We start from the raw sequence: 12,849 nt of genomic DNA, 5'->3' as shown, positions 1-12,849 counted from the left end.
TTTGGACCCCCTTCCATGCTCCTTATTCCGGCATCTCTGGATTTTAGTATAGTGTAGAATTCATTATCAATCTATTTCATTGCACCCTTCGGAGAGTCTAGTCTGCAATTAGCTAGGGACAATTCCTCTTGTCCGTCCCCTAACCCTAGATAGGTGGCGTACCAGCTTCTGCTGGGGGTAGTCACCCCACAAGGGACATTTAGTGTTGGTTGGAGAGCAAACACAGCTAATTCTTATAGTTCAAAAAATAATCAAAAGCAAGGTGTAATTGGCTGGACTTTTTTGTAGAATCATTTTCATAACATGCATCCTGGAATCACAAATATGGTAAAATGCTGGGGTTGCAAAACTTGCAACATGTCAATGAAATTTAAACAGAAATAATGCTGTAAAGTTATAAGAGAGGACAATCCTTGGTTCGCAAAGAGCAGAACCAGATAAAAGAAAAGAATTGCCTGTGGAGAGTGGATAATGTATGTACTTCTTCTGCCGTAATACAGAAGCCATCAGTGCGCTGGTTAGCTTCACCAATTATAGCAGTGTTCAGAAACGGAAGGTCAATATAATGATTTCTTCAGAATATCTTTATTTCTATCTGAAAACACTTGTAGAGTCCAAGCACCTGTCACAGACATCAAACCATAAAGTCCTTACCACATTGATACAGTTTGTTGATTTTGCTGATGTCCAGGTTACTGAGCCCATATCTCTGTCCGATGGGTTTAGAAGAATCTGGCCTGGGGACGATTGTTGCTTGTCCTGAAGTGTTTGTGAAAGCAAAGCTAGCGGGAAAAGAGACAGGCTCTCATTAGAGTTATCATTTGACAGCACAAATAAGTATGGACATGAGACAGATTGAAGAGAACAAACTCGTATAGCAAAAGAGTTATCCACTTGTGTAGTGTCTTCAATAATCGTACTTCCTTTAATGTCCTTTACTTGAAAATTGTGAGATTGGATCACTATGGGTGATGGAGTAAAATGTGCAAAAGCAACATACAGAAAGGTCAAAGGGCAAATCATGGTGCATCTGTACATCTCAGATTAACTCCACAAGCATCTCCTGTGCAGTCAACCCTTTGGTTCCTTTGCAGACACTGGCAATTAGTCAACTCAATCAAGACCAGAGCTAAGATGATGAAAAATAGGTGATTGCAAAAGGTTGGACTTTATGTTCTGTTCTAACAGAGCAGTAGTTCTTGTACAGGTAAGTCATGTTTTATATTTTTAACCAGATCGACCATTCCTATAGTGGGAGAAGAAACAAGCTGTTAAATAAATGAGAAGATGGAAGCTGTGGATACCAGAATGAAGTCAGGTTTTGAGACTTCTGTGAACCGTCAGTGCAAATTAAAAAATATTTATCACTGCTTCAGAAAATATTGCTTACAGAATGCATGAACACCAGACCTCATGACGGCCATTCAAATAAACAAAATAGGAACATGATTTAGAAAAAGCAAATTAACAGGTAATATTTAAGACAAAATCGGCATTATACCTTGGGGCACAGCAGCCTCTTTCGTAGAGTTTGAAATGGAGTAGATTCTTTAGCTCCCAGGGAATTCATTACACTGTTTGAACATTCCTTTCATAGGTGATAAGTAGCCGCAGCAAAGAAATGCTTGTTAAATAATTAAATGTTGCAGTGGAACCTGTACAAAAAGCCATCTGCTCAAGATGCCTGTGAGCTATGGAAGAAGGTTATGTCTATCTCTTGTCTTGGAAGTTAGAATGTGTGGTGTGATCTCCTTTGAGGTGCAATGATGGGGTATGTATAAATAAATCATCATTCCTGCCGTGTATCCTGCTGGAAAGAAGGTGAGAGTTTTGGCTCCCTGGTGACACGTGGCACATGTTCTCCTTTTTATACTTTTTTGGAATCTTTCCCTAAAGGGTTACTGGTAGACAGCCCAGGGCCTACATTGATGGATCTGACTATTTTCCTCATTCTTGCTGTCCCCACCTGTGGTGGCAACTTAGAATTATTTTTTTTTGTTCTCTCTTCACCTGTGATGAGCAAGTAAGCTGTCCCCCTGTGGTCCTACAGCTATGCTTGGCTGCGGCTCTCCCAGGAGAGTGCTTGAGTGCCCTGGCTGAAGGGGACATCTTCAGTGATGAGTATGCACGATTGAGGGTGTGGTTCCTTTGTGAGTGCTTGTGTGCTCTAAAGGTTTGGGGCGCCCCTGCTGCCAAGGCCTTTTTCACTTGGCGCATTGGGACCTCGACCAGTCCTTCACATCCAGCCCTGTTCTAGAGTTGCATAATGTCACATGATGAGGCAAGGACACTGCATAGAAGAAGATGGCCTGGACAGCAAGGATCATTGGCTCCCTAACTGAGTTTCATGTGGATGGTTCCCCTATGAGTCGCAGTCCGAGATGGAGTCTCTGGCTAGAGCTCCTCAACATGTACTTTGATGCCAGAGGGGAACTGGAATATCGATCCAAGAAATCCATGCTCATTTATTTGGCTGGCCCGACAGGTCACAAGAGCTGTAAGAGAGTATGGGAGTATGAGACAGGCTTGGTATCAAGAGTGATGATATAGACAAAAAAACTCAAATTTCAAATAATGTTTTATCAATATCAGGATGGTGTAAGGCCTAACTTTCCCTATTACCAAGGTAGGGATTTCTCCTGTCTAAAGAGAAGTCTGTGTATGTAAGTCCAAATCAAAAGTCTGACCGAGTCAAACCCTATGCTTGCCCTCACATCTAGAAATAAACATGATGTGGGGTTCTTTTTAGCAAACAAAATAGTGTTCAAAAATAAATTCTCAGCTGTTCTCAGCTTAAGTTCTTCTTGGGTTCCCTATCCCAAGTTCAATACAGTTCCAATAGGTGCTTGTCTTACCAATATTCTGCAAGGTCTTGAGGTTCCCTTCCCCAAGTTCAATTTAGCACAGTTCACACACAAAGGAAGTTTTGAGGTTTCCTTCCCCCAAGACAGTGTTTTCCAGTTATTTAGGTTCTCAGGGTTCCCTTCCCACGATTTCACGGTCACACTTATACTGCTTTCCCTTGCTGAGTGTTCATCATAATGAAATAATAGGTCAGTTTGACCCACCTTCTAGCTTGCTTTAGCATTCATTTCCTTGTTCTCCATGATTTACTCAGAAAGTCTTTTGCTTGTAACCATTTAGGGCTCCCTGGTCTAGGTGCAGTTTTTACCCATCACAGGTCGTGCAACCATGAACCCTATGCTTCTCCTTGACTTGATTTGTGATATCTGTGATCTTCATAGTGGAGAACTCCCATGTCTAGGTGCACTTGTCAGACTACACGATCCACCCATTGCAGGTCGCGCAACCACACATTTCACTGGCCTTGTTTGACTCCTTCACACGATCTTTTGCTTCCGCCTTCTAACTTCCCCCACTTATGTTCTCTTTGGTAAGTATAACACTCTTCTACCTCGGTCTTTTGCTTAACCACAGACTTATGGTTCTTTCTCACATTGGTTTTTAGCCTACTCAATCGATTGTTATGATATGATATGATATGATATTTGTAACGCGCCTATACACAAGTGTATTCAATTTTCAATATGTTTTACAAAAGGTGAGGAACCTTCGGGGTGGGTATTCCTTTAGTTGAACCTCAGAGCCCTTAAATTTTTGTATTTTTGTATAAGTTTCCTTGTGCACGGTCACATGGAATAGTAACAACTTAGTACTAGGTTCCTCTACTCCGTTTGATTTGGAAGAAAAACTATGCAGTTACTTTAACATGTAGCCCATGCGCCCATGTTTGTTCTGAGAAAAGAGACACATGACATCTTTCTCAGTTTTCCAATGCAATTTGCGATTTTTTTAATGTTGTTTTTCAAATAACAGTGCCCTGTGTGATGACACGTGTTTCGACTGTATCTACATCTTTCTCAAATCAGAGCTTGTTGTTTAACCGTTTCACAAAGTCATAAAGAAGTATCATTTGCATATCATGTTATATACAATTGTAACGCACATTTTTAAATGTAAAGTATTTATATACAGCCAAAGTGTATGTTTTTGTAATTATTAAACACTCATTACAAAAAATCACCATTTAAAAGAATGGCCGTTGAGGGACGGGTGAAGGATAGGAGTGTTCAGGGACGATAGAAGGAAAATAAAAAAAAAGGAATAAAGAAGAAAATATAGAAAAATATATACATTAGTTTGCAAGCCTTGACATTGTAAGCAAATATCACAGTAGCTCATCTCTTATTTCTTTGCATTTGTTTTGCCATCTTTAGAAAAAAGTGGCTCGTATGATATTGAGGTTATGAAGCTTACCCAATAATGCTTGTCCACATTTATCCCTCAGTCTTTTGTGTCAAATCGCGGGTTGAATCCCAGGCTAATTAAAAAGATATACATGTAATGAATATTTGGTCTGTGGTGAAATTATGGTTTCAAAGTTTTTCGCTGTGTGGTTTACATGTTCTGTTGAAGTATAAATACATTCTTCTCAGAGAATATTCACTTATAACAGTCCCCCTTCTCTTTATTCATATATGCAAAACGGCTGCTTAATTCTTGAATGTTTCCCCATATAGTCAAAGGTCTTAACAGGTTTTGTGGCGCTGTTAATGCCCTTTTCCTATCTTGTAGTCCTTTCACGTTGCCCCTTAATTTCGAAAAGTAACTTAAAAAACATGCCGGCATTACGAGTGCGCTAGACCGATTCAATAATGCTTAATCTGTATCCGTGTTGGCATCATTGTGAATGCGCAAGAAAATCACGTGTTGGCTCGTGTGTTTAGAGCAGAGTTGTGTCTTGGGATCCCCACATGCCCGCTTACCTTCTGTTTCCGTTCTCGTACGAATACGTCCTCCTATGCTTCGCAACCCTGGCGAGTTCTGAACTGTAAATACAGAGTGTTGCTAGGCAACTTAGTACTACCTCCTGTTTTACTGACGGCAGCCATGCTTTGGGCTTATTCTCAGATTATGTAAATGAAACTGTGTAAGTCAGTAGGCAGTGTCTTTTGGATTCGATTCTCATTGCATTGTTTTCTTTAACCATACTCTTTTTAATGTAAATAAATGCAAATAAATACAACGTGCGTCATGCTGCCTCATGTTGTGTTCGAGTTAACCTTTTGTTTCTACTGTGGCGGCCATGTTGTAAGCAGCATGTCATTATACATTTGCATGGTGCTAATCTCATGTTTCTTTAATTGACAATACTAAATTTAATGTGTACTATATCCTGCTTTTGCAAATAATTATGCAGAAATTCACGTTATTGAAACGTCTTTCCCGATATTTTTTTATCTCATTTTATTTTTCGTTAAAAAGGGACAGAGCAAGTGGGGTGCCAATTAACACCTTGTTGGGACAGTCTTTTTTGTGAAAAGTGCCGTTAGTTTTCTGACAAGTCGTGTTGTGAGGAGTATCATTGGTTTCTGACAAGACGTGTTGGGTATAAATCCCTTGGCAACTTATGTTCGATGAAATGTACAACATGTGTCATTTGGAACTGTGAAGGGTCATCTAACACCCAGTTCCATACATAGCCACTTTAATACCATACATAGCCATTTTTACATCATTATTGGTTTTCTATTACAAAAAAGAGGCCATTTCGTTGTCAGAGTTTAGGCCCCTCTCTACTGAGCAAAATTTACATATCAGTTTTGCTTCTTCTTGTCTAAGCTTCATTTCTTGGTCTCCGCCTCTTGGGCCTAATACCACTCTCTTGAGACCAACAAACCTCAGCAGTCTTTTATCATTTAGCTGGTGGTGTCTTTGCCAATGTTGGGCCAGTGGAAAGTTTATGTTTTGGCTTCCCATGTTTGATAAATGTTCTCTTATTCTTGGTCTCAATTGTCTGATGGGGCTTCCTATGTAGATCTCTTGACTTTGGCAAATTATGGCATAGACCACATATTTTGTTTTGCAGTTGATTTGATCTTTTTCAATATGCTTTCGTTCTGCTCACAGTGCTGCATTCAATATGTCGGTTTACTTTTGTTTGTTCGGTATTCCATATGCGGTGGGCTTATTCAAATATCACTTTCTATTCAGTTCGGTATTCAATATAACGTGCTTTCATTCAAACCACAATTCCCATTCAGTTCGGTATTCAATATAGTTCATATTCATTGAGGTTTGTGGACCTTTACTTGCCTGCAATCCCCTGGGAGCACTCCAATCTTCCTGTGTCCTCTGACACTCACTGGCTTTTCATGTCTCCACCATAGCAGTTCCTCTTGCTCCAGCTCACCTTCTCTGTAGCCGAGAAGCAGACCGCCTGGACTCCGCTTATTCACCGAGCACTTCTCTGCACATGCCAGCATCCAAAATGGATGCAGACCGCTTCCCTTCTGCTTCTCAGCTGTTTGGCCGCTCCAGCTGCCTGCCTTCTGATTCGAAAGCTCCCGGTTCCTGCAACAAATATGTGACTCGCTGCTCTGTGTCCTCCAGGTCCTCCGGGATCATTGCTGATGTTCAGACCTCCTGATTTTGTTCCACCACGGTGGTTCTGCCTCTCCTGCTTGCTTGGGTGTCTTCTCTTCATACACCTGAGCTCTATTAAGGGGCCTCAGGTGTGAGTCATTGGCCTGTCTTGCCTGACCATAATGAACCCAATCAATGGAACATGTCTGACCTTTGGTATTGGATACCTTAATATCCTTCTTCTTCGTTCCCATACTAGAGTGATGTTTGTAAAAGGAAGTGGCCATTACTCCTAGTTGCTTCTTCCTCTTCTCAGTACTTGGGGCTACTCACAGGGAAAAATATGCCATTAATGGAAATAGCCAATGAAATCTGAGGGATGGGAGGTTAAGTCATTGTTAGGGAAGGGGGGGGACACAAAGTCTCACCCTTAAACTTTCTTTTCTTTACTCTTTTCCTAGTGCTCCTAGACTGCAAATAGCTCTTAGTGCTATCGTGGTTAGTGATACAGGAGTAGTAGTACCCCATGAATGCATCTGGAATTGAGAGTTTTCCTGGAAATGAAAATGAGGAGTACTGTGTCTGACCTGTGGACGTCTCATTCCACACAGTCCCCAAGAACACTCTTCCCCCAGCAATGTCTGTCCCTCCCCCAGCAATGTCTGTCCCATGGGCACCTGAGAAGAGGATCAAGGGGGAGTGAATGTGAGAACATCATCAGGTTTCTCACAGCACTTATTCACCTTTGGAGGTAAGTCCCCGTAGCCCCAGAAAGGTGTGTTTGTGGCATCAGTCCAACATGAGGAAGAGACGATCAGAGCACCTTTTTTGTGTTGAAGGTCAGTGAACAGACCTTACTGGGGTCTGCAGGGGCGGAGGCCCTCACACTGTTCCAGTTTGCATATGGAGTGTTTGTGGAGTGTGTGAAGGTGTTGATTGGAAAGTTTAAAGATGTCTTCACTGGAATTGGACAAATGACAGGTGAGCCTATTTGGCTCGACATCAACAAGACTCTACAACCAGTGGCACTGATGCAGAGGTGGGTGCCTTTTCATCTGTGGGAACAGGTTGTGCAGGAACTTCAGAATCTCGTCCACCTGGGCATTGTGGGTCTCTCTGATCGTCATTGCCTGCAAACCTAGGCAGCCTGAGAAAGTCCAAATTTGTGTCAATATGTGCCTCCCTAAAAAGATGATAAAATGGAGCACCATATCATACCCAGCATCAATGACATCATGTCTGATCTGCAGTGTGCCACGTTTATCTCAAAATTGGATCTGAGGGCAGGCTACATTCAGCTAGTTCTGCATCAGGATTCCAGATATATAACAACATTCACAACACACAAAGGACTCCAGCGATACAAAAGACTGCTTTGGGATATCTTCGGCTGCAGAGTTCTTCCAGAATGCCATCCATGGAGAATTGGTGGGCATCCAAGTTGCGCTGAACATCAACAATAACATTTTGGTGTTTGGCTTGTTGGAGGCTGAGCACCCTGTGTGTCTGGAGAAGGTCCTGGAAAGAATGTTCTCGCTTGGGTTGAGCTTCATGAAGACAAATTTGAGTTTCTGAAGAAGAGAATTGAGTTTTTGGGTTGTATATTTCAAGAGGGAGCCATATTGGCAGACAGTGCAAATGTTACAGAAATCCGTGAGGCCATGGCCCCTGAAACTGTGTCCAATGTCCAGAGTTTTCTGGGCATGGTCACGTACTGTGGCTGATTCATCAAGAACCTTGTGAACATCCCAGAGCCCCTCAGAATGTTCACAAGAGAAGAGTAGGCATGGCAGTGAACACCTCCGGAGCAGAGGGCTTTTGAGGACATAAAGGCGACCCTGTTATGCCAGTTTGTACACAGAGATTACTGTGGACGCAATCCTTTTTGGTCTGGGAGCAATTTTCATGGAGTACAATCAAAAAGGGGAAGTGCAGCCAATGGCGTATGCAAGCAGGTCTTTGTCCATGATGGAACAACTGTACTCCCAGATGGAGTGAGAGGCATTGGCTTTGCTTTAGGGTTGTTGTCGCTATCACTTGTACTTATTCAGAAAAACATGTGTATATGGTGACTGAGAACAAAACCTTCCATCCCATCATGACGGGGGCATCAGCAAAATGCCCTGCCTGGATTTAAAAATGTCTCTTTGCCTTGCAAGAATACAATGTGACTAAGGTGTATCAATCCAGCACTGGTAACACGGTTGATTATTTGTCCAGACACCCAGTGGGAAGTTCGAAGGATGTGGATGGCAGGGGTCATTCCAAACTCGATGGCGGTAGAAGAGTTGAGAGATGAGCCGGAGAAGGACCAATGCTTCAACCACTTGCTGGATTATGTGAATAGTGGTGAGTGGAGAAGTGTCCTGGTGAACCTCTAGAGAAGAACGCAAAAGACAAGGACAACATTAGAGCAGTTGTGGTCTGTAAAACACAAACTCACATTCACACATGAGTGTCTCCTGATGCAAGGATCACAAATGGTGGCTCTTGCCTTCCTGGTGCAGAAGGTCATCAAATCAAATTGACTCACCAAGGACATCCAGGTGTTGTCAAAACCAAGGCTTGTGTGCACCTCAAAGTTTGGTTTCCAGTAGTAGAGGAGAAGATGGAGGAGTGTGTAAAGGCATATGTATGGGCCAGGCTCCTGCCCCAAAGCACAATGAGCCCAGAATTGAGTGCATGAGCCACAGCGAAATGGCTTGGGAGTGCGTACACATGGACTTTTAGTCTACTCACCGAGACTCTCACTTCATGGTGGACCAGTGTTACCATTATCCAGAGGTGGAGTTTGTTCCATCAACCACCCTCCATGATGTGGTAACTGCAATGGAGAATGTTTTTGCCACACAAGGTTTCCCTAAAGTTGTGTGCTCAGACAATGTCCCTCCTTTCCAGAGTGCAGGGTTCTCTGAGTTCCTACAGGTACAGGAAGTGCACCACTGGGAGATCACCCTTTTGTGGCCTGGAGCAAATGGTGAGGTAGAACGTTTTATGCTCATGTTAAACAAGGCCTTCCTGATCGTGCATCAACAGGGGCTCTGCGAGAAAATGGAGCTGTTTGAATTCTCTTGGAGTGCTGCTTGACACCTTACTGCTTCACTGGTATGCTCCGGCAGAGGCACAGTTTCAAAGGTGTCCCTGGGGTTTCATCGCTGTTTATGAGGAGAGAGTGGCAGGGATGAATGATAACAATGAGGTGAGAGAGGGACAAGAAAGGGTCACTGAATGTAAGAAATGCTGAGTAGGTCTCCAGGACTACCCTTTGGCACTGTGAGATGGTGTGTTGGTACAGTCAAGGTATCCTACCAGGAAGATATCTCTTATCTACGAGCCAAAGTCACTCCAGGTGGTTGATTTCAAGGGGTCCATGTTCATGGCATGGCGATGGCATCAGATGGACAAGGGGCAATAACACAGGATGCATGTTTCTTTCAGAGACTTGCAGGCTCTCCTGTGCCTGGGGAATGCAGGGTCCATGGAAGGGAGGAGGACAAATGCCAAATTTGGAGATGTGAGACAGTGATGAAAAAGATAATGACCAGAGGTGGTTGATGCAGAGCGAGACAGTAAGTGAGAACTCTGGCTCTGAGAGACAGGAGAGAGCATCCCAACAACTGGTGAGCGAGAGGAGGTATCCTGCTCGTGAGTCCAGGTGCCAGCAGGCATACCTAGAAGACTATGTGGCTGATGGCTGACAGTAAAGAGGTGTCATTGTCAGAAGGGCAACTGTTGTTTGTGTGTAATGTTTTATACACATTTATGGCTGTGTTTTGTTTATACTCCTTTCTGTTTTTGTGTGATATGAAAAAGGAGGAGTGAGTGTGGTGTGGTTTCCTTAAAGGTGCGAGAGTACTTCATTGCACCATGCAAATAAATATGGCCCTGCCTTGGCACGCTGGGCAGTGCACGAGCGGAGACCGAAGACAGCGCAACTGTGTTTCTGTTTGTGGCAGGCTGAGCATCCATGCACCACAGGCCCTCTGGTACCATCGGTACACCACAGAATGTACTTTTGGTTCTACACATGCATTTCCTAGGTATTATACTTGTTGCCACCTTGGTGTCTATATTTACATTTTGTTTAATATTACAATTTCACATATCAATTGTATATGTTAGTAGTAAGTACATTTAAAATGAATTCATGACAAAAATATGTTACTTAAAATGATACGATACCATGCATATCATATAATATGTTGTATCTATAGCAAACAATACTAAAACAAGTTAGGTGTGTATTTATATACAAGAAAGGGTTTACATATTTATATACATTAATGTATGTGTATGCCACATTTATATATATATATATATATATATATATATATATATATATATATATATATATATATATATATATATATATATATATATATACACTCATGGTAGGAGACAGCTGTAAAATTCCACCTTCGGTTTACATTTTGCTGTTTCATTTAACTGAAGCCTAAGGTACGACTTTTTCTCAACTCTGCCATCCATAATTTCAGTTTATTATTAATGGTTTTATGAAGTACACAAATAGATGTGGCAGTACTTTGGAAAAGTGACTGAGCCAGTATGAGGGAACTTCATCATGTTAAAGTACCAATTCTGCCCTACATTTTTGAATATTACAGGGCCTGCGGTAGCGGTCCTGTAGTTATGTTTAAGTTGTTCACTCCATAGGAAGAGGACTTTTTGGGCGGTTTATAACTTCGCCCCCCCTGGAATAATCCTCAGGGAACATTGCAGAAAAAGTATATTGCCCTGTCAGATTGATTCTGCAAAGTCTAGTGAGGTTTCATGCACGGGGGCAAACTTAAAGGAGAATCCCAAAATGTTGGTTTTTCCCTTAGACGCAATGGAAAAAAATGTTGCTCACACCTACAGCCCAAACCACTGGATGGATTTTTACCAAATTTGGGGCAGGAGTGGTAGCTTGGTCTTGATATCAGGCTTTTGTAAATTTGGTGTGAATGCATCCAGTGTTTTTTTTTTTATTATTATAAAAAGACCAAAATGTAGGTCGAAATTATTTGTGACATCTGGGTTCGGTCTGCGCACCAACTTCCCTATTCGGTCTGTGGACGGGTCTTTGATTGGTCCGAAGGGCAACGTGATGTCCGTGGACATCTGATGCGCCTGCTGATTGGATGGTGAAAAGCGTGAGGTGCATCAGATTTTTGGAAATGCCCGCCATGTTGGATTCTCAGACAGCCGCCATTGTCTGCGAACACTGCAGTGAAAACATATTAAAAACAAAACATTGCACTTGTCAAACTAATGAGATAATCTTTGGGGAGGTGAGGGGTGATGAGGATTGGATGGGACATTTGTAATGTCATCTTTCATGTCCCTAATGTCCCTTTAACAAAGGTTTTTCATTGAATTTCAGCAGTTTTTATTAGTGCAACTTAAACATAACGTCCCTTTAACAAAATTTTTTCACTGACTATATATATATACACATGTATACAATCTCAAGCATAAAATGACTAAAAGATGTATATTTACCAAAATGTATATATAATAGCGCACATATTCAATGTTGAAATGTTGAAAATGTTTCATTGAAAAGTGAAGTGAACGTTCCAAATGAATCCCTTAGTAAACACAAAAAATCCTAAATACTGAATTGTAAATATTAGCCAGTGAATGGGGAAGACAATACACTGGATGACAAGGAGAGGATCAAAAGAAAGCACTCACGCTGATGAAAATAAATATTCAGTACTGCCTAGGTTATATAAACATGAACATTGTATAACATTTGTTCACCACTATATTTAAAATATCAACCCCCACTGCTGTTAGATGTGGCTATTTCCTAAAGGTAAACTGGGAGGACAGGGCTCTCAAATCATCCATATGGTTCCCTGCACTCCCGCATGTATTTTCTTTTATTTATTTATGATTTGTAGAGCGTGGCCACTGACCCGGAGTCTTAGGGTGCAAAATAGACAAAACATGGACATAAGACAACTACATGCAGTACATAGCAAGAAACAAAAATCAGAGGGATCCGAGGTCTAAACAGAAGTATTTAATTAAATAGAAGGGTTTTCAGGCCCTTTCTGAATACTCTGATGAAGGTTTCTTCTCTTTGTTTGACGGACAATCTATTCCAGGAGATTGGTGACATAGAGTAAAAGGCTCCAGTTTTTGCCTGAGTAAGCCTACATGCAGGGATATTTAACAACATGCCATTGTTAGATCTCAGACTGTATTTACTTGCTTTAAGTAGTTTGGGCCAGAATTATTCATACAGTTAAATGAGATCACCATTACCGGGGAAAGAATTCTTTCTTCATTGGAAGCCAATGTAGGTCCCTTCTTGCATCCAATATATGATCTTATCTCTTACAATCCACCACGACTCTCACTGTATTATTTTGCATTACTTGCAATCTCTTAATCTCGCAGTTGGGTAGGCCAATCAGAAGGCTAATGCAATAATCTATTCTTGAGTTTATA

At 41.7% G+C, this 12,849-nt stretch overlaps 1 protein-coding gene across 2 annotated transcripts in view; it reads right to left on the bottom strand.

Annotated features, from left to right (window-relative positions):
* LOC138503492 (hatching enzyme 1.2-like) overlaps positions 1 to 12,849 on the bottom strand; it is a 650,573-nt gene that overhangs the window by 194,460 nt on the left and 443,264 nt on the right. For both annotated transcript variants that reach the window (XM_069623268.1, XM_069623269.1), the window contains exon 8: positions 655 to 782. In XM_069623268.1, the coding sequence (XP_069479369.1) occupies positions 655 to 782 (128 nt within the window). The remainder of the gene's footprint in view (positions 1 to 654; positions 783 to 12,849) is intronic.

The sequence above is a fragment of the Ambystoma mexicanum genome, chromosome 11 (genome assembly GCF_040938575.1).
Source record: "Ambystoma mexicanum isolate Mex_15411 chromosome 11, UKY_AmexF1_1, whole genome shotgun sequence".
Taxonomy (NCBI): domain Eukaryota; kingdom Metazoa; phylum Chordata; class Amphibia; order Caudata; family Ambystomatidae; genus Ambystoma; species Ambystoma mexicanum.
Note: the sequence above shows the minus strand (reverse complement) of the source record. Positions and strands in the feature narration are given on the sequence as shown.